Raw genomic sequence first — 23,027 nt, forward strand, 5'->3', positions numbered from 1 at the left:
TGGGGGGTCCTAGGTGACATTAGGGGTCTTGGAGACCCCTGATGTCTCCATAAAGAGGACCTGTCACATATTTTGCTATCACATAGGGGGTTTTTATTACCCCCGTATGTGATAGCAATAAAGTTTAGTAAAAGGAAAAAAATGTTTAAGTTCCCCCCCCCAAAAAAATGTAAAGTAACACATAAAAAAGAATAAAAAAAATATATATTTTTAAGTCCCCACCCATACATACATACATGCAGGCAAACATGCGTCCGGGGCGCATATGTGCAAAAACGACGATTGCGCCAATAACGCCGCACATGTTACGTATCGCCGCGAACGTCGCAGTGAGAGCAATAATTCTAGGGCCATCAATCACTGATAACACTAAACTGATGAGCGGTAAAAGCTTTTAAAGTGTCGCCTATGGCCAATTTTGGGTATGGTAGTTTTCTGCAATTTCGCGGGTGCGCGCAATTTTAAAGGTTGACGTGTTTGGTGTCTCATTATCCGACGTGACCCTGACTTTTATATTTTACAAAAAAAAACTGGGTAATCATAAGTGTTTGCTAACCATAATGTAAAAAAAACTTTTTTTTTTTTCAAAATTTTCTTTAATTTTTCCTAATTATAGTAAAAATAAGTGGTGATTAAATACCTCCAAAATAAAGCCCTATCTGTCCCCAAAAAATGGTATAAAATTCATTTCAGTACAGCGTTGTATGACGGAATAAACACACAACTCCAAATAGGATGGAATGGAGGAAGGAAGTGAGACCTGTGTATGGGGTATTTTTAATAACATTTCTGCAAATGCCTTTTCTTCGTGTTTTTTTTTTTTTTACTTTAAATATCCGTGCAATATTCGTTTTTTAATAAAAGTCTCATTAAAGGAGAACTATGAGGTGAGTGCTTTTCACTCACCTCACAGTTCTAGCCGACCTGTGACAATGAGACTGTCGCAGGTCGGCTTAGTAGTTCTGGAGGTGAGCGAACACATACCGGCGTTCGCTCACCTCTCGATCCTGTCACGCTCTCTGCCGTGACAGGGAAGGGGCTGGATTCACCCTCCCCGCTCCGATCCGCCAGTCAGCGGACGGGGGAGGGGGCGGGCACAGCTGGCTCTGCCTGTAGATAGGCAGAGCCATCTGTCACTCACGCAGCTGGGCGGATCTCGACATCGATGTCGGGATCCGCTCCAGCAGCGCCGTCTCAGTATACCGTGAGCTCTAGCTCGCGGTATACTGAGCTTAGGGTAACGGGAGGACGCTAGTTTGTGTCCTCCCATTACCCTAAGGAGAGGTATGGGGAAAAGCCCGAACCCCATAGTTCTCCTTTAAGCAAAAATGACACTTTGAGGAGCGCTTGTTTGTGTGTTTGAGTTCTGATAGATTAGGAGAGCGGTGGCATTGGGAAAACAAGCGGCGGATCCCTGGGTTCCTGTAAAGGAAGATCCGGATTCAGAAGAGATATTACCAATGATATCCCAAGAGCGCGATTACTGACCATGTAATGTACCGGTCTCTTGTCTGCTGAGTGCAGTGGACACAAGAAGGACCGTTTTTGAGGGGGAGCACATTGAAGATGGTAACTGTGTTTGAATGAGTATTGTTTTTGCACATGCTGGTTCGTTTGATGCATGGCCTGAGTTTACTGTTTTGGGACTTTGATAATTGTATCTAGATGTTTGCGTTTTTGTACTTTGTCTTTTTTGCAATTGTAGTAACTATTTGATAATTTGATGTTTTTTATGATGGGAATAGTAGTTCACAGTTGAAGGCACACAATTAAGTATAAACTAACGCAATATACAGCGCGGTGGTAATCATTGTTTTGTCTCTTTTTAATTTGATCAGTTGAGCTTTAATAATGGAAAAATAGAAGCTGATTGGTTGCCATGGGCACATGCTGCAAATTCGGGGTGTGTTCCAGTTCTTAAACCCCCAAACACCTAGCACAACCCCACCCCCCACCGTGTATGGGAAGGTTAAATGGGCACGAATATAAGCTTTAAAGTGGAACTATAAGCACAAGCAAAATGCCATCTATAATGGGGTCTATTACTAGCATGGAAACAGCAGCCTTTGTTGTTTTGAGTCCTCCCAATATAATATCTTTAGTGTCTTTGAAATAACTATGGGGTGCTCTCTGTTCCCAGAACACCACGTCTCTATGCAGAGGGATTGGCTGTGTATTGAGCGAGCTGACGGTGGGTGACTCTTCCATGCTAATCGTTTAGAATTTTACTGGAATTAAATCAAAGCTGGAGTGTGTCGGGTGCATTTTATGCCTCTTTTATAAAGGTGATGAATAGTCATAAATGTTTAGATTAGTAATCTTGGATGGCATCCCTCTACACTGCCATCCATAAGAATCCTGTCTGCAGCCTTTAGAAGTGTGTGTGGTGGAAGTGCGTCTCTGTAAGCGGCCTTGCTTTTCAGTGTGGAGTCTGTTGGTTTCGTGTTGAATCAGCCACGCTCGCAGTTGACATTTTAGGGACAATTAGTGGCTCGCCGTCTGACATGTCAGCTTGAAAGCCGGCACAACTGCCAGTGTGTGAAATCTTGGCGTCCCTCCAGCTCCCTTTGACGATAATGCTTTCCACCGGGGATCGTCTTAAGATTTTCAATTATCTCACCGTTTCACATAAAGCGGTATTTGGCCTGGATGAACTCCGAGGAGGAACATGCTGTTTGACAGTCGTTTCTATAAAGCAGTCAGGTGAGATTTTAAGTGTGTGCCTACTGCTGGATATACTTAAAGAAGAACTCAGGGGGGGGAGGGGAATCAGAAACGTGCCCTTGCAGTGGGGCTACCCCAGGGGTTAAGTGCTTGTTTCGTTTAGGGGTGTAAATAAAGTAGTTTTACTCACCTGATCATTGGTCCCATGGCAGTCAGCACTCGCAGTTGGCTTTGCCTTGTGTGACCTAAGCACAAGCTGGCATTAAGGCCACCAAGCGCGGAGCAGATCCGGACCACAGCAGGTGCAGACCGGATCAAAACTGCGTCCAATGTATTCCTATGGTATTTTGACCTCAAGTTCACACTGCAGCGTGCGGATCCACACCGGATGAAAAAACTGCGGCAAGCCCTATTTTACCTGCTCTGGATCTGGTCTGAAACGCATCAAAAACGCATGCAAGTGCCTGAAAGCCAGGATGGATCGCACGGTTTCCCACCACAATTCCGCCTGTGCTTCCGAACATGATGGCGGCTAAAACAGCCGTGCGTCGTATATCGCAAAAAAAAAAAGTTGTACCTTTTTTGTGCGATTTGGATGTCACCCCATTGAAATCAATAGGGCCGCGCGGCAATCGCTGCCTGCATTGTTCAGGACCGCGCGATCCCGGGACGTGCGTCCTGTGTGTCGTGCGGTGTAATGCAGGTGTGAACCTAACGTTAATACAAAGGACTTGTGGAAATTGTTTATTCCGCATACAGTTTTCTTCCTGGTTAAGGTTTGTTAGATCACTGCAAGAGTACTAGAAAAAACACCCAAATCCTGTCTGCAGTCTTTAGTGGAACACCCACAACGCTCCTTCACTGTTCTTAGGGGTAGTCCTAGACAGATGATGAGGAGCTGCCTGATATGACAGTTTATTCACCGGCAATGTCCTCAGGATTACTGTGCTGGAAGGATCACCTTTGATGAGATGCTTGCACGGGATGCAGCTTCTCTGACGGGATCCCCGAGGCCTGGTTCCCACTTGGGCGTTTTACAGCGCGTTCCTACGCTCTGCGAATCCCGACGCCCGAGACATGCAGTTTCGGGCGCCGGGAGAACGACAATGCAACGTCACATTAAATAGATTCCTTGTTAAGGTTTCACAAAATGAAAAAGATTCCATTGAGTCAAGAGATATCAGTGATTCCGTTAGTGACAGTGAAAGTCACCCTACACAATAATCCCCCTCTCTCTTGTCTCCCTCACACCAGCCACGAAGGTACCAGTAATTGGTTTACTTTTCTTTATATTTTATACATTATTATATTACAGTATTGTATTGTAATCATTTTATATGAATATTTTTGGGTTGTGGAACGAATCATCTGAATTTCCATTATTTCCTATGTGGAAATTCGCTTTGATATACAAGCGCTTTGGATTACAAGCATGCTTCCGGAACGAATTATGCTCGTAAACCAAGGTATTACTGTATCTGCAATAAAATGTGTTGAGCTTATTGCTATGTATATAGTTGACGTGAAAGGTGTTTATTTTCCTGCAGTTGTGTTCTCATGACTTTCATGTAACCGGTTAAAAAAAAAAGTGTCAAGTCCTCTTCACCCGTTGCTGCTTTGCGCTCGCACGTCACCCCTCGATCGTTTTGTTTTCCACAGGAAAATTTTAAACTTTAGATGACAAAGAAATTGCAGCAACATATCTTGCGATTTTCATTCTTTCTGGATGATGATTTCCATTTCCAGAGCCTTATGGATTCACTTAAAGCCAGTCTGATCCAGTTACTATGATTATGCCGCCATAACCAGTCATTTTCCTGTAATTCTCTCTACGGGTGACGCTGAGAGATGCAGCAAGGATAATAATCGGTTTTTGTGCAGGACTCCAAATCTTCCGAAGTAAACGATGCGTTTTATCCTTCTGGGTGAAAGGGTAGACCTGTAAAATGTGAGAACTTCTGCTGATCGATTGTATGGAACAGATCTTGTTATTACCCTAGTCACTGTCAGCGCCTTTATTTTCACTAAAATATTATCATGAATAAAATGTCCGGGAATTTTGATGAGCTGCATGAATGCACTTCCTTTTCTCTTGGAGGCAAACTATAGTCGTGTGTGTGTGTGTGATTTTTCTTTTCCCAACAAAACTTTTCTCTGCAGCAATTTTTATTCAAAGTAGAATCATCTATAGTCCATATGACAGTTTTAGACCCCCAGGTTCATTCTTCAGGCAAGACAAGAATGCAGAAAGTGTCAAAACACCTCCCTAATTTTATTTCCACAATGATGGACCTGGAAAAAAAAATAATATATATATCTATCTATAGATAGATAGATATCACTTATTGTTATTGCTATTACATAGGGGTATACGATCCCCCTATATATTAGCAAAGGCACACTGACAGGTCCTCTTTATGGAGACATTAGGGGTCTCTAGGACCCCTAATGTCACCTGGGGACCCCAAAAGAAGCTGATGAAGCTTCACGCCATACAACGATCAGCGGCTATGGAGGGGGGCGAGCGCGAGCAGGAAAAAAATGCCGTCTGGAGACGGCAACCCGCTGATGCGAGTCGTCCGTCAGTTTTTTATCTACGGGCGGACGGCAACTGGTTAAACACTTTAACAACAACAGCTGCTCTTTTAACATTTAACAAATTCTGCTGTTTTGCTGATACTCGCTCCATGGCTCCGAGCGCCAAATTTATTTTTTTGGGCTCAAGAAAAAACACTAGGTCTTATTTTCGGGGCAGGTCTTATTTTTTTATTTTTTTTTTATGTACAACAATCCGCACTTATTCATGTACAAAAATAATTACATTCATTAAAAACAAAGGCTAGATATACAATCCAAATTAAAATCAGCTAATTAGATAGCTCCCTGTGTGCTCTCTCCATATGTACCCTTCCTATAGCATGATTAAATCATAACAAGATAAGTGCATAGTTTAGGAAACAATCTGATAATACAGACGATCAAGGATAAGGGATAACAATTCCTTAGAAGCCTAAATGCTGTATGGAGTTGGTGGAGGTTCATAAATGGAGGAGCTGATACGACGTTTCGCGCACCCAGGCGCTTCTTCAGGTACAGGAGGTATCAATTTATGTGCTCTGGTGTGTATATGTGTCTGGGCGGGTCTGGTCGAGCTACGCCCCTGCGTAGTCCCCCCTAAAAATAGGAGGGGTACTATGTTGGTCAATTCCCAATATTGAGTTTTAGGGGTAAGCCTTTGTTTTTAATGAATGTAATTAAAATTAACTCTTTTATATGAACTTCTTTGTGGAGTAAGTTCCTTTGGTGCTCTCAAAACCCCACTTTCTGTCCTTGTCAAATACTGTTCTATTTTTTATTTATTTTTTGTTCAACCCACAGGCTGAACATAAAAAAATAGAACTGGTTCCACGGTGGACGCTTAGGAGCATTGATGGATGAAGCTCCTGCTTTTTCCTTCATATTTTGATAATGGTTGCCTGCTGCCATCCGAATACACTAAAGGTGCTTGCACCTGATTTGTCTGCAAGTACTGTTCATTTGAAGATTTTTGAACAGGCTCCTCTGATCAACAGATTGGGGGATGCCGACCAGAAGGGTGCCGAGTGTGGCACCCACTGTACACATTTCGGCTAGCCATGAAGAACTGGCCAAAATTTGCATAGTGTATGGCCAGTTTTACTGTCCTCTCTATGCATAATTGCCCAGTTGCTATTAAAAGGCAGTGCTCTGCTTCTTCCTGGTAGTGGCAAAGCTTGCCCACCCTCTTCCACCTCTCACACATTCCTAAGTTTATTGCCTACAGCAAGCCATCCCTACACATGGAATGCTCCTTCCCTCCCATTGTCCCTAGCCCACGTGACAGGCAACCACAGCTGCCAGGGTTTTTCTAACAGCCTGATTGACAGTGGCTCCTGTAGAGAGTATAATACTGTAAGCTGGCGGTGATTTTTATGGAAAATACATGTTTTACCTATTTTCGATGATTTTGTAGCTGAATTCCACACTATTACTTTTACATATATGGCCGGGAGTTCAGGTTTCTGGGAGTCCCATTTGGAACCTTGCATGGAAATACAACGTCTGCTTCTTTTGTAACCCCCATTAGGCATTGCTGAGTTAAAGGAAAAATAAGTTTGAAGAAAAAAAAAACTTTCACCTTAAGGCCAGGTTCACACGAAATCATGCACGGATGGCCACTCGGTGACGAAATCGCACACCACTGCTGATTGCGCTGGCGGTGCCATTCTTTTCTAATGGCACCCCAATCGTGCCAGATGGTTTCCCCCCATGAATACGCCTGTGCAATTGCGCACGATAGCCTGTCACGGAAAAAAGGTACATATACCTTTTTGTTCAGCAATTGCCGCGCAGATGTAACCCCAAATTTTTTTTTTTTTTAAACATTTTTTATTTTTTTAATTTTGTATTTTTTTTACTGTTGGGGGGCTACGGTGAAATCTCTGGGGTCTAAACAGACCCCTGACATTTCCCTTTTGAAATAGAAAAAGAAATTGAGGACATAAGTCCTCAATTTCTTTTTCTGCAGCCCCAGCACTCAATGAATGAGAAGCCTCAGTACAGAGGCTTCTCATTCATTCACAAACTAATGATAGTAAAAATATTTTACTATCATTAGTTTCTGAATGGGGAGGAGCCTCTGTAGTGAGTGCTAGTCCCCATTCATAAATTCTTCAATGAACAGGCTGTGATGTAGATCGCAGCCTGTTCATTCATAACTGGGGACACATAGTACTATGTGTCCCCAGTTATTTACAAACACCGGAGTGATCAGACGATCACTCCGGTGTTTGCTCTGCACAGAGGGATCGTTAAATATCATTGATATTTAACGATCCCCCGCTCGGCCACGCTACACAGAGCCGCTGTCATCCAAAAACTGACAGGATGACAGCGGCTCAGAACAAAAGACGCTCAGCCATCCTGAATTGCGGCCAGCAGCCGCTCGTTCCCGGGACCCCCCCCGACGGTGATTTTTTAATGGATCCCCGCTGCCACAGACCCTACAAGCAGTGGGGATCCATGGAGTCCCTCATCCCTCCCTGGGATGGATGGTTGGGGGGGGGCGCCCGGTATTTTTAAAATTAGCGGTCATCAGCGGCTTGTGAGCCGCTGATGACAGCTATTAATTTAAAGGGGACAGTCTGCTGAACAGTTCTACTATAAGCTGATGGTCCTTGGCAGCGAAAGGGTTAAGTTTTTTGTTTTTTTTACCTTTGCTATTTATTTCATGAATCTTCATATTTTACAGGTTTGTATTTTTTATTTATAATAGTTACCTTTTTTTCCGGTAGGTGCCTGAAATAGTATTACTTACCTTAGTCTACGGTCCTACAGTCGTCCTCTCAGATTGTGCCAGCCAGCCCATTAAAGTGGAACTAAACTCAGGAGTTAAATCTTAATACATTCAGGTACCTTAATTATTAACAAAAATTTAGTTTATTTGTGTATCATTCAGCTGTAGATCCTCAAATCATCTCTGAATTGGTGCTGACACTGTCCTTCTGGAGGGTGGCTAGTTTTGTTTCCCATGGTCCTTGTGTGTTGTAAAGTAGTCACCGCTCCAAGCCCCCCCTCACTCCCGGAATGGACTACAATCTCATTTAGTTTAATAATTTGTATTGAGGATTCAGATGATTTCAGGCTTTACAGCCGAATGATACACAAAATAGATGCATTTTTGGTAATAGTTAAAGGGGTTCTAAAGTCTCGGGTCCGGTTTGCCTATATTTACTAGCAAGCAGTAGATATAGGCAAAAAGTAACAACAACAAAAAAACAGCTTTAGCAGCGGTTTAAACTTACCTCGTTATGGCTGCGCGCTCCCGCCCCAGAATCCGAAACTGCTCGTGCGGCTGCAAAGCATCTTGGGGCGGGCGCAGTTCGGATTCTCGGCCGGGAGACTAGCAGAGACGCAAGGTAAGTCTATGGACGCGAGCACCCGCATGCAGACACCGCTGGATCAGAAGTGCCTGCAAGCAGAGAGGAGTCGGCGCTGGATCGGAGAGCCGCCGCACCACTGGAGGGACAGATGAAAACAACAGGAAAGAAGAGGAAGATTGGATTAAGAGACATCATTTAAGGTAAGTGCTAACATTAACATGGGGGGAGGGGAAAAATGTATCCTTTATTGTCACTTCAAGGTACCTGAATGCATTCTTAAGATTTAACTCCTGAGTTTACTGTTACTTTAAAGCAGGGGTCTTAAAGTACCATCCTGCGGGCCGGTCTTATGTGGCCCGCAGCCAGCTGACAAGTCAGGTGATCAAGGACCGCGTACCTGACTTGTGAGAGCTGGTACACGGTCTGCATCTCTGTCGGATGCCGACCGCATAGCTGCTTCTCTGTGCCGGTATTCTATCGAAAGCTCCAACTCGTCGAAATCTCCAACTACCTCACTGCCGGGTACTGCAAGTTGGAGATTTCGACCAGATGGCATTTAGACTGCGAAACGGAAACGCGCATGCGCACCACAACTATACAGAGCTCCAGTCTTTCTGAGCACCGGAAGTGAGGTAGTTGGAGATTTTGATAGAACGCCAGCGCTCGGATCCTTCTGGCCAGTGCTCTGAAATGCTTCAGTGAAAGGATGGATTAGTAAGGTCTGGTTAGGAACCAATCACTATCCCTGGACGCATTGATTGTGCTTCAATGCGGAGAGTGTTTTCTAACCGCATGTTATCATATCGCATACCATTACATGCGGTGTGCAGGCGTTTACATGCCACCAGATCATTAACTTGAGTAAGTGACAGCTGCCGCTTGTAAATGCCAGATTAGGCATTCCTGCTGCAGGAAAGCACAAGTTCCTGACACCGGAATCCCTAATTGCACCTAAACTTAGTTATGAATAGGGCCTTATTGTGTGTGTATTGGTGTTCGTAGTACCAAACCTGATATATATAAAGTTTATTTTGAAGTATGAAATTTGCCAAGCGTCCCCCATGGGAGAAATATTTTTTTTTTGTTTGAATTGAGTTTGAGACCCCTGCTTTAAAGCCTCTTTTTGCCGACTTTGGACTGGTCTTGTTGCCGTTCTTCTCCTCGGCACCCTCGTATATAATACAGGACCAGCAGCAACTGTTAGTTCTGCATTGTCCATGATGACGTAGGAGTGGTCACCCACTTTTCAGTGCCGAGGAGTGGAGGAACATACTGCAGGCAGTTGGGGAATCTTGGCGTAAGGCAAGTATTCCTCTTTGAGACCTTCCCCTCGAAATATGGGCATTATTTTCTTCATAGGGTGGCAGGGGGGTAGTGGCCGGGAGCTCCGCTTCAGTTTTTCCATCTCTGGCATAACTAGTTTACTTAATTAAATGTCATGGATAGTCTCTTAAATATTTGGGCTTGCTGTAAATAATTTTTTTATATCCGTATATAGTTTGTGTAGAACTGCCAAGCAGGAAGCAGGGCCTTAAGTACATAATGAGTAAAAATTACTGCTGCCTTGTATATTACAATGATTGTACTTTACTTCTCCTAACAATGCACGTCTATAAGATGGCCAAACAATGCACTGATTGTGTGGCTGATATGCCATTTAGAGTAATTGAAGCTAATCCTCCCTGTCTATCTCGCCGCTAATGGTCTAGCTACACATTTTTACATCGAAGGCAATAATAAAAACTAGAAAAATCAAAATGACCTTTCATTTAAAATGAAGAAAAACATATAAGTACGGTAGATCCTTTTACTCCATCTGCTTCCCTTGAGATCTTCTCTCCAGGTGAAAAGAAAAATAACTGACAAGTGTTTAAAGCATGTACTATGAAGGGATGCAAAGAGTTAACTTCGGCATGATGTGTTATTTGCCATACCAACTTTTATTTCCACTAGGTATGCACCGATACTGATGCTAATATCGGTATCAGTACTCGTACTCGCCCAAATGCTCCTATGCCTAGCCCGATACTTCCTGTATCAGGAAGCCGGCTCCATGCTCCCTCGTCACTTGTGACAAGAGAGCATGGAGTCGGCTTCCCGGCCAATCAGGAAGCCCGACAGCATGTATTGACTCGCTGCCCGGCTCCCTCACTGGTCGGGAAGCTGGCCAATCAGGAAGCTGGGTGCCGTGTAATGACACGACGGCCAGGAAGCCGGCTCCATGCTCCATCACTTCATGATGAGGGAGCATGGAGCCGGCTTCCTGGGCCAAGCAGGAAGCCGGGCGCCGTGTCACTACATGGCGCCCGGCTTCCTGATTGGTCAGAAAGCCAGCTCCATGCTTTCACGTCACGTAGTGACGATAAGCCTGGGGGCAGCTTCCCTGCTAATCGGGAAGCCGGGTGGCGAGTCAGTACACGCCGCCTGGCTTCCTTAATAGGACATGCGCTATCAGTGTTCGGTATCGTAAAAAAATATCAGTACTCGATACCGAAATACCGTCATCTGTGCATCCCTAATTTCAGCCATATTGTTAACATTTTCAGCCCCCATTGACTTTCATTGCCAGAAATAACACCTTTTGGCAAATAAGGATTTTTATAGGTTAGGAAAGAGTAGGCTGGACAAATTTTTTTTTGGTTTTGTCTTTTTTTTGAGCCAGCTCCATTGACCACAATTAGCGAAAACTGTAAAAGTTGGGCACCAACTGTAATTTTTAAGAAGCATTAGGAACCTGGCTGCTGGGATTTTTCCAGCTCTGCTATTGTTTGGTGCTGAACATGTTGTAGTGGCTGCTCCCCCCAAATGCTTAGGTTTGATAGGTAGAGGTAACACAGGGACATTTGTGGTTTCATTCTGTTTTCTTCCCGTTATCCACTAGTTTGTGGTTGACCATACATGCATTTGTTAGCTGTGTACACTGTCATCACTTTGCATCCATTACACAGGGTCAGGCTCATGTGTCAAGGAGCGCTTGTCTGCTACGTGTCCGGATTACCAGCACACAGACTCCCTCCGAGATCATCCTATTCTGGTTTATCAGAGAAAGTTCTGCATGAATGGGCACTCACTAGTTTTTTTTTTTTTCTAGCTTGGTAAGTGTTTCAGTCTTCCTTTGTAGTATACTATATGTTTTAGTCATGAATGTGCGGTTTTAGACTGGGCACAGACAGGTGCAGGTATCTGGGTATCCAGCTGCTTGGTTTCAAAACCAAATCTGTGCTGATCTTTTAACCGATGCCTTCATGTATATTATTAGTTGTCTCTTGGAGAACTCTGGGCGCCTTAAATCGCAATTATGCAGAGCTAGAAAATAAACTCTTTGCGCCTCAGGCTCCATTCACACGGGAGTGGTTTTCCACGTGTATTCATACGTGCCATACGAATACGTGCAGAACTGCTCTAGACATTTTAAAAAAAAATGCTCTTTAACATGCATTGTTCAGGCTTTAGCGGGACAAAACCATGTGTCCCGCAAAAATAGTACAAGCGCAATTTTTTGGGGTGGATTCCGCACGTTCACGGCTATAGTAATAGCTGCAAATGAGCAGAATCCTTCCCCTCATGCACTCAGAATTTTTTATTTTTGTTACTGTGTTGGAGAATTTTGATGCTTCTATGCTGTCTTTCGGCGGTGTGGGGGACCAGTAATCCCTTGCCGCAGATGTGGCCACACCGACTGGTTCACTCACACGGAGGACATTACTCAACTCTGTTTTCTGGATCCTGCCGCTGGACTACCCATGGGAAGTGTTCATGTCACACAGGCTGTGATGTTGACACCACAAGAAGGACCCTTGGGATCGCTATGTCACTTGATTTAGGGGAGTAAAAGAGGCATTTAATCATTTTTTTTTTTCAACCTCTAATAAATGAGTTAGTGGAGGTGGGGGCAGGTTGTATTGGATGCGATAAGAATATGGACACTGGCCCTCCAATGGTAAATAGAATGTCTATTGACGTATATGCAAAAAAGCATAACACACTTATGTTTCGTGGTCACGTAGGATCCCCTTCATCAGGCCGAACAAGCCCTTGTGCGATGAAGGGGATCCTACGTGACCCAGAAACGTTGCACTAAGTGTGTTATGCTTTTTTGCCTGTAAGTCAATAAATAGACGTATTCTATTTGCCATTGGAGTGCCGGTGTCCATATTCATATCGTATCACAGAGACGGTGGCCATCCGTCGACTAGCAATTACACCCACTTTATCTTGATGGAATAGCGGTCAGGAGTTGAACTGTAACCAGGTTATATTGGATGGGTGTGGACAGAGAGGAGCTTCGACACTGTGTACATTTTGGAAGGGGCATATGTGAAAAGTAAGAAAACCTGTAGTGGGTTTTGGATCAGTTTTACAATTGCAAGTTTTTAAAAGGTTTTTTTTTTTTATGGTAAGCATATACAGTAGTCTGTTTTACAAACGTTTAAATACTTGTCAAAGGATTCCTAGAGCACTGCAGGTTCACTAGAGACATTTGTCTGTCAACTGAGACCTTCGACTGATATGAGGCTTTCATAGCTCAATATCACCGCTCCTTTACAGCAGCATGACAGCCCATTATTGGGTAAAACATGTCGGAGTGAAGAGGATCCATGGCGGGACAATGTGAACTAGTGTGCTACAACAAACTTTTCAGCGAAGCCTGTGGTGTGACGACCGGGCTATTTTTTGTGTGAGTAACTCGTGAGGCTGTACTGCTATCTGCGGCTCTATTAGATTTCCCCTCTTCCTGTTTTAGGGGCAGTCTTTTACCAGACAGGAAGTGAGGGAAAATCCTGCAACAGGGAAAGCGGCAATAAAAAGCTGACAGAGGTTCTAACATTCCACCCCCTAAAAAAACATTTTTTACTTCTTGCATGATATTAATAATTACAACAGCATAAAAGATGACACACTAAGCCAGTCATAGAATCAGCATGTAGAAACATAACCCAGCTTAGTATACTTCTACCAACGTCAGATCATCCTTGTATCTATAGAGTATATTACACGTTGTCCAGTCCTATAAATATAGGTGTCCATGCTAGACGTGGTACTGTATCACAGACAAAGACAATAGTGGTAGTGATGCGTTTCGCAGGATAAAATCAGACTTTACTGTATTTGGTGATGCATATATGCATCCGGGGGCAGGCCACTCTCTGTCTTCTGCCAGGCATCAAAAATCGTCTGACCCGGGGATAATAGGGGAATCCTAGAAGGCCCAGAGAAAGATCAGGTGTCCACGTAGCCAAGCCAAGTGCTGAGCTGGGTTGTTGAACGATGTATATTGGGCGTTGACAGTACAGCGTGAATTGCTAAATACCTGTCTTTTGGATAATATTACTGCTATTTGACCAGCCGCGTTGCATTTTGGAATAACCTAACAGTATATTGTTTTATTTATTTAAATGGATTCATATAGTTAGGAAGTTGTTTTTTGTTTCGTACAGACAAGTTGGATTGGGAGACACTGAGTTACTTTGTTTTTGAGCTTTTACTTCCATCTTACCATTTTACATACAGGCCAGGCTCAATGGGATGAATTTTCTCTTTCCTGCAGTTGGGTCTAGACCAGTGTTCAGCTCTCAGCACATTCAAGGGTCCAGTTCTGCCTTATTCCGCTTCAGAGACCATTGCCCCTCAGTCTTTTGATCATGACCTTTGAACCAAGATGCAGATTGCATTTGTTTGACATTATAGCAACTAGAGGGATAATCTACATCAATATGATATACAATTATGAAAACATTGCATCCAAAAATAACTTTTGGTTACATTTTACAATGACTGAAAATATTTTCTCACTGATATCTTCGAGTTTTATTTTTCAAGCAAGCTGGTCATTAGAGAAGTCTGGGGAGCTGCCTTTGCTGGCCTTTTACTTCTGAAAATGCTAGTGGCCTAGAAGTATTTCAAGTCGCAGACAATTTAGGATTTGCTGAAAGGTAAAAGGACAAGGCTTTTAAACATGCTAAATGTCTAGACTTCTGGTCATGTGACCAGCCTCTGAAGGAAGCCCATAGCAGCATTTTCTCCAGTAAAGATATTTAGGCTCCGCTTGTGCTCTGTTAATACATTCCAGCGTGACTGTTAACATAGCATTGAAATGACATTGTAGTTACCCTTTAAATCACCCACTGGCTGTTAAAGTATCTGATCACTTAATGTTTTTTTTTTTTTCTGTTTTCTTCTTTGTTTCTGCAGTCTTAGCTATGGAGGCGGACACCCATCTCATTCAGAAACCGAACTTCTTCACCGACAAACCTATGCAGCCACCCATCAGCTGCCTGGATACGCTACCACACACCATCCTACAGGTAGTGCATGTTGAGTCAGAGCTGCACATGACTGCATACATTTGACAAAGCATGTCTGGTTTGTAACCTAAACTGCATGTGAAAGATGTTGCAATAACTTTAAGTAAAAAAAATAATAATATTATTCAAGTAAAGCCTCATAAAAAACAGACAGTGAAAAAAATTACTATTTACAGCTAAACTCTAGGCAAACATATCTGTGAAAAATAAGTCAAGGCAACAGGACTTGCTGTATTTTTCTTGAAGACGTTTCACTGAACGGAAGACCCGCATCCGGCGGAGAGGTGAGTACCGATCAAAATTTTAGTTGATCAAAAAAATTATTAATCGAGGAATTAATCGTTAATTTCCGCAGCCCTAATATAAACTATATGGCCAAACATTTGTGAGCACCTGACTATTATACCTAATGAACTTGTTGGAAAACCTATTCCAAAACCATATGCAGCAACCCTCCTCCTTTGCAGCCATAACTGACTCCATTGTGCTGTAAAGGAGCAGCAACAGACTGTTGAGCTCACACTTTTGCTCTCTTCTGTAATCTTTCTTTGTCTTGTTTATTTTAATACTGCACATCTCATTGGCTTCTACTGCCTAAGACTTTATAGTAGGACAAAGAGGTGAGAATTGCAGCAGAGAATCTCATTTCTGAAGTTCCTCAACTATTTTTGGAGGCAGGGAATTGTTCAGCCTGCCTGTTTCCAGCCTTAAAGTTTCTGCTCTTTTACAAAATAGTTGATGGTCGTAGTACAAATAGAGAAGGTGAATTAAAAACAAGAGATCCGTTCCAACCCCTCATCACGTTATGCGAAGAGAAAATCAAACCTTTGGCTTCAGATATACTTTAAAATAACCAGTTTGGGTGGCCTTAACCAATGAGTTCTAAATTTGCTCCAATACAGTCCTTTTAACAGAAACTGTCTCCACATCAGTAAGTTGTACTGACTGTGTTGGTGCTTAGGATAGAAGAAATATTAAGTCACCCTTTCAGCACAGGGTCACTCGTAAAGAATTACTTATCTTTAATAGATGAGGCAATATACTAGGGATGCACCAATACCGAGTATTGGGGCGCGTACTCGGCCAAGCTGGCCAATCAGGAAACTGGGCGCCGTGTAATGACGTGGCGCCTGACTCTCTGATTGGCTGGAAAGCCGGCTTCATGCTCCCTCATGACGGAGGAGCATTGAGCGGGCCAATCGGACAGCCGGGCGCCACTTCATTACATGGCGCCTGCTTTCCTGATTGGCCGAAAGCCGGTTCAATGCTTTCTCGTCACCTAGTGATGATAAGCATGGGGCCGGCTTCCCTGCTAACCGGAAAGCCGGGTGGCGAGTCATTACACGGCGCCTGGCTTCCTTAATGGTACTTCCGGTATCAGTTTTTGGTATTGGCGAGTACCTAAAAAAATTTCGGTACTCAATACAGAAAAAACGGTATCGGTGCATCCCTACAATATACTTCTCTTTCTGGTCACCAGTTTGTTGAAACACTGTTTGTTTTTTTTGGTGCTTTCTGACTACTGCACATATTCCACACTTCCAAGTGTGTGGAATACCTGATTCAGCTCCCCTCTGTGGTTTAACCTTCTGGTTCATACCTCAGCACAGGGTGTGCGAGCCAGTGGGAGGAACTATTGCATGCAGTGGGGAAATCTGGCCAGTCAAATACCTCCAGTGGCTGGCGGGCAACAAAGAGATGACGTTTCAACAAATTGGCCACAGGACAAGTATAGAGCTCTTCTTACTACAAGTAGAAAATTCTTTGAAGAAGAAACTGATACATAAAAAATGAGAGCTGTGTATTGTGCAGTGTGTGCTTCTATTCTATGCTATATGAAAATAATTAAAATTCATCTCTCCATGGTCTCAGGTCTCTCTGGAATCTTTGACACAAGCCTGCACATGGCAGGTGGAAACACTACAGAAACATCCGTGATGAATTTTCTGTCTGCTATAGAGTCTCGGACTGCTCAAGCTTCATCAGGCACAACCCTCCTGCCACAATTCAGGGCCCCATCATGGCAGACGGGTAATAGTAATTTGTTTTTATATTTGTAGATGGCTTTGTGACGTGAGATATGCATGACTATCAGTTATCATAGGGTTTGGGTTATTCCTGTAGCTATTCCTGTAAGCATACTTTGCCACTTTTTTGAATTTTGCTGGTATGGCAGCCAGCAGAGTCTACAAAAACATGCGGAAGAACAGAAAGGGTGAAAGAAAAATAAATGTTATTGAAACTATGAAGAGTACACAGCAAATATTTCACATGGTGAAGTATGAAAAATGTTTTATTCTACACTCCTTGATGGGGATATTATTGCTTACGGTTATTGGTCTGTTAGCCCATTGGTTAATTGTGCTAACCTGCCAGGAGACTTATAGGGTTTTCCTTTGTCACCAATGGTTATGTTTCTTATTGCTGGCCGGAACCTGGAATCGGCTACTTACCAATCTCATCTGTTTCACACATGTTTTCCTTTTTTTGGGGGGATTAAAGTGTGACTGATTTTAATATTTAAATCTGATTTTTTTAAATACCACAGGTCTGCTTTATGTTAAAAAGGAACTTTACCCATATCTTCAAAATGACAAAAAAAAGGCACTTTTACAAATGTTTAGTAATGGCGATCTACAAACTGATACTTCTAGATAATTGCCAGCTTTTAATTTTTGCATACCTTATTTCTCTTTTTTGCCCAGTCTTCTAACAGTGGCCATTTTACCTAAGGGCAAGTTACTAGATTTCTTTTTACTTCCTGGAAGTCTGGTGAGTGACTAGGACATGTGACCATGCACATAATCTCAGGGGAGGAAAATGCCTTTCCCTGAGATCTCATGAAATTACAGATGAGATTTCCCATCTCCATTCTGCTGATGTAACCTTCCCAGGATGCAATGCTTGGGCACAGATTATATCTTTTGTGCCAAAGTGGACCAGGAAGTGGGGAGAAAAAGAAATGATTAGTAAAATAAAAATGTTTGTTTAGCTAATGAATGTAAGATGATTTCATATCTGTGTGCAGAACTGTATGCTGATGTGATTTTTAGTCAAAGTGGGTGAAGGTCCACTTTTAGGATGCATGTTCTCTTTCCTGTAGGATTCCGGTTTTTCATGTAGTAGCTCACCGTAATTGAGGACCTCCCTTTTAAGTTCCTCCTGCTGGGAGGAGGTTGAGGCTTCGTTAAAGAACAAAAAGTTAATACATTATAGATTGCTAGCCCTTAGATGTGGTGGCTCCATTAGTTGTCTTTTATTTCAGGCTTCGTATATTTTCCACAAGTACAAAAAAAAAAAAATACCGGTTGATCTGAATCCAGTGTCCTTGTAAATTTCTGTGCACTCAATCGAAATCTCAAACAATCAGCTTTCTAAGATATCTTCTGTTATCTACATAACCCCTTCTTCCCGTGTAATTGAGATAAGGCAAGGGGGAGATGTTTGTAGACTAAATCAGGAGAGCAGCCTAGGGTGACAATTCTGTTTCTTCATTGGTACAGTACAGTGAGCGAGTACCCCTCACTGTGACAAGAAATATGTTACTGGCAGGGTGAAAATATAGAAACAAAATGCCTTAAAAAGGAAACTAGTGCAGCCACCAAATCTAATGCAGCATATATGGTTTTGTTTTGGGGGATTAGATACACTTTAATGATGTTCAGATACCTGTTCTGCTTGCTTCTAAGCAATATACAGCTACTACCCAAATGGCTGAAATCCACTGTTTAGTGGTATATAATAATTGAGTTGCCACAGTTTGAACTGTATCATCCATGACTGATCTTGGACAATTGATTATGTGATCAGTTATGTGGAGACATGATTAGAAGACGAGACATTTTTATGTGGCTCTCAAAATCAAAAACTGTTCAGAAATTGCCTGTGTAGCTTACATGTTAGTGGTTAGGTTTTCTTCCCTTTTTTTATGAGACTTTTTTCCCCCCCCAGGTATGCATTCCTCAGCAGCAACAGAATTGTTTGTAACCGGAGCCCTTCAAACATCTGGAACATTTCCAACTTCTGCGCTCTCAGCCTATCAGCATCCCAACACATTCAGCTCTAGAAACTTTGCCACAACTCCATCCTTACTTCAGGATGGGACTTTCAGTGCTACTACCAATGGTCTGCTCTCTCACCACGATCCTCTGCTGTCGATCAAGACCTCACAGACTCCAACTGCCTTGACTTTTGAGCGTCTGGGCAGTGCAGTGCTGAGTACCAGCATACCACAGTCTTCAACATATCGGTCTGCGCAGGAATCTGCGCCACATCTCTTGCAGCCCCAGTTCAGTTTATTGCCAACGGCACTTGGGTGCACGCAGCAGACAGCTCAGCCATACAGTACATCGGTCTTTACTGGTTCTACTGCCTCCATCGAAAGAGCACTTCAGAGGGAATGTAGTGTTATTAAACACCATCAGAGGCCTTCAAGTACACAGTCTGTACAGGCACAGCTTTCTGGTACTCAGCATTCCTTGCAGAATTACTTAACAAGTGCAACTGGGGCTGCCTTGTCTGACACAGCGAGACAGTCTGCTCTTTTATGTGCTCCACTTGGAGCTCTTACTCAGGTGAGCAATGGTGGACCAGTGCAGAAAACCCCTCAAGTTTCTGTAGAGTTATCTCAGTCATACCCATCTGCCATACCATCTCCAGGTTTTCCACCCTCCTCTACAAAAACAAAAAACTGCCCAACAAAGGCACCTCCAAGGTCAACAAAGACTCCAAAATCTCAGAGCGTAGCTTCTCCTGGGCAAACCCAGAGCTATACCAAGTCTCCTCAAAGCCAGAGTTCAGTCATTTCAAGCCAAGCACAAGCCTTTTCCACAGCACAGTTAAGTAGTCTTCTGCCTGTAAGCCAGTCACCCATCTATGTCTCAACACAGTCCCCAAACTTGCCATCTGCTAGTCAATCACAAGTCTTTTCAACAATCAAATCAGAAAAGCTGCCTCCACTGTACAAACCACTGACCGCATTCTCAAGCCAATCGCAAACCATAACCTCCAGCAGCCAGACACTAAGTTACTCATCCGATCAGCAGCCACTTACACTGTCTTCAGTTTCAAGCGAGAACTATTCTGACCAAACACGAGAACTGTCTTCAGCTAGCCAGACGCAAAGTTATTCTTCCAGTAACACTCAGGGTTTAACTCCGGTCAGTCAATCGCAAGTTAGCTACTCATCTCAATCACAGGTGATGTCACCAGTAAGTCCTTCAGATAGTTATAATTCAGGACAGAACCTACCACTAGCATCCCCATCTCTTCCATACTCTGCTTCCTCTCGTGGGCAAACTATGCCTGCGTCAAGCCCAACTCAGAATTACATGTCTATGCATTCATCCCAGAACACACAAGACTCGACTTCTCCACAATCTCAGAAATTTTTGACAAATGTTCCATCGCCTTCATTTGCATCTTCAAGTCACTCACAGACATTGCAAAACAATAGAACCTCTGTGGACTCCAAAGCCTATGTGAAGAGGAAGTCTGACTCTAACCTCTACACATCTGTAAAGCAAGAGGATAAGTTTCAGATGCAGGATTTGCAGGCATTACAGCAGCAAACTAATATGGAATCCACTACACCTGGGCTAAGTGAGGCGGAAATGAGTACCCAAGAGTCAGTATACAGTGTTTCTAAGGCTGATGATCGATATTCACAAAGTGTTATCAAAAGCAATTCTCGCATGGAAGACCAAGTTCTTGGCATGCAAGGACCTAAAAAAGATGAGAGAATGTTGAGCCCTGCAGGACATATGTCGCAGCATGTTGGCCATATAAATAATTCAACTGCTCATGATGCTTCAAAGTCAACAGACATGGCCCAGTCCACTCAAGGAAATGCTAAAGATTTAAGTCAACAACATACCATGATGCATAAAGTGCACGAAGCAAAACTTCCTGAACAGCCAAGTACATCCCCTCAACTCCAGGCTGTTTTGAGGCATCCTCAGCATCTACAGCTGCCGGGGGCACAGGTACTTCTAGAGTCAGACTTGCAAATGTTTCAGCAGTCTATTTTACAGTCTACTTTGGCTCAAGCCAAGGCACCCACGCCAATGCAGCGGATCCAGAGCCCTCAGCAGGTAGCGCATCAGTTCCTTCAAATGGATGGACACATTATCCAGAGCAACGGAGGACAGCCTCAGCAATCACTCCACTCTCAAGGCTCCGATGTGGTCAAAATGGACACTTCTGATGGGAAGCACTTGCACCAACACTTGCAAGGCCAGAGAGCGAGGATAGACTCAAAGAATCAGTTTGACTCCATAAACCCAATGTGTTTCTCAGACAGCATGCTGCTAGGCGATGAACGCAACTTTTTGTCTCATGTTGATGACATTTTAGCCGCTACAGCAGCTCAAGAATTTGCCAAGTCCTCTGGTGACGAAAATATGTCGGTCAAATCTGAGGACTCCAAATCTCGTTTTCAGTCTTTAAATATAAGAAACATGCCTACAAATTTCACATCTTCAAAGCCACAACAGAACCTAAACAACTTATCTTTAAATGGTGGCCAAACAGCAATAAACCTTTCTACTGTATCCACGCCTCATTCCAAAAATGTTAGTATTGATCAGAATCGCATTCAACCTTTAGAGCAAGATTTGCCAAGTGGCATGGGTTCACCAGTGCTTGGGACCAGCCAAGAAGACCATGAGACGAATGCTGATGGGAGTAAAAAGCAAGACTCTAAGGACACTAAGGATGTTCCTAATGATGGAAGAGATTCCGAGTTTATGAGCGGTACCAAGAGCCTTAATGAGGAGGGCACTTCACCAGGAGGAGACTTTATCATGGGCCAAGATGAAAATGGAGCAGTTGTCGGACAGCTGCAGGGTCAAAGTCAACATATGTCAAAAACTGACCCTCAGGGGAGTGGTAGCTCTGGTAGCCAAATGGATGAAAACTGCCAGGACCAAGATGGCCTCCAAAAGAACAAGGTGACGGACAAGATGCCAATTAAACCGTTTACTGAAGATGAAAATGCAAATCTCAAACAAGGAAAAAGGAATGTACAAATGAAACGTCCCATGCTTAAAGGGCCAGATGTGCAATTTTCCTCACATGTTTCTGAAGGGTATTATGATACCTACCAGAATCAGGAGAGGATGAGGCAAAAAATTAAGGAAGTGGAGGAGAAACAGCCAGAAGTTAAGACGGGTTTTATAGGCTCTTTCTTAGACTTTCTAAAGACTGGACCAAAACAGCAGTTTTCTGCTCCTGCTGTGCGTGTTCCCAACAGAATCAGAAGACCATGTACCCCTGTGATAAAGTCTCCCTGCCCTGGTCCTGTTACTCAGACCCCTGCTGCTGCTGGTTCTGAGGTTGTGAGTTCTCCGAAAAAGCCTGAGGAGGAGCTAAAGAAGAATCTGGAGGCCCTGCCCTCTTTCTCTTCTGACGATGATGATTCTGTTGGAGGCAATAACGATCTGCAGAAGAGCATCTCCACAGCATTGTCAGCATTGGACGAGAATGGAGAGAAAAGGATCAAAGCAGGTGAGCTTTCATATATTATTTAGCCAAATCCAAGCTGAAACTGTACTTTTAAAGGTAATCTATGACCAGGGTATGGACAGTCAAGTATACATATTCATAAGGAGTAAATGAGCATTGAAGGAAGCCCTTGCTGACCTCTGTCATTGCAGGCACTGTGGAGCTATCTATCCTTCACATTCACAGCAGAACATCTGAAGTTGTTCTGGAAGCAGCCCAGCTCTTTTTTTGCTCTCCTCTGCCAGCAGGAATTCGGCAGCCTTTCACCTGTCTAATCTCTAATGTTGACACAAAGCAGGAGCTCTGGCTGGAAAAGCTTGATGAGCGGAGCTGCTTAGAGAATGATTTCACAGCTTACTGTAAACTTTAAGGCTCTTTTTTTAAGGAACTTTGATAACTTTTTTTTTACTGTTTTTGAATTATGAAAAACCTGTACTTGGAGACATGGAGTCTACCCTGGCTAATCACCTGAAAATGATGGTTCTGGCTATGTTTCACCTTTAACAAGGGGAAGGGAAGCAAACTAGGTGTAGAGTGCAGGCACCTAGAGGTGCCTTCCAAACCTTAGTCACAGCTAGCGTTGCCATATGCCAACCCCGCAGGCAGGAATGGGCGAGAAGGTTTTGGTATCAGAAGAGTACTGTGAAAGGATAGT

At 43.4% G+C, this 23,027-nt stretch overlaps 1 protein-coding gene across 1 annotated transcript in view; it reads left to right on the forward strand.

Moving 5' to 3' along the window:
* Positions 1-23,027, forward strand: part of QSER1 (glutamine and serine rich 1) — a 71,439-nt gene that overhangs the window by 29,985 nt on the left and 18,427 nt on the right. Inside the window, exons 2-4 of the mRNA XM_018567876.1 lie at positions 14,757-14,869; positions 16,742-16,900; positions 18,821-22,375. Of these exons, the coding sequence (XP_018423378.1) occupies positions 14,757-14,869; positions 16,742-16,900; positions 18,821-22,375 (3,827 nt within the window). The remainder of the gene's footprint in view (positions 1-14,756; positions 14,870-16,741; positions 16,901-18,820; positions 22,376-23,027) is intronic.

This window comes from Nanorana parkeri, unplaced genomic scaffold (assembly GCF_000935625.1).
Source record: "Nanorana parkeri isolate BGI_ZX_2015 unplaced genomic scaffold, ASM93562v1 scaffold30, whole genome shotgun sequence".
NCBI classification, from domain to species: Eukaryota; Metazoa; Chordata; class Amphibia; order Anura; family Dicroglossidae; genus Nanorana; species Nanorana parkeri.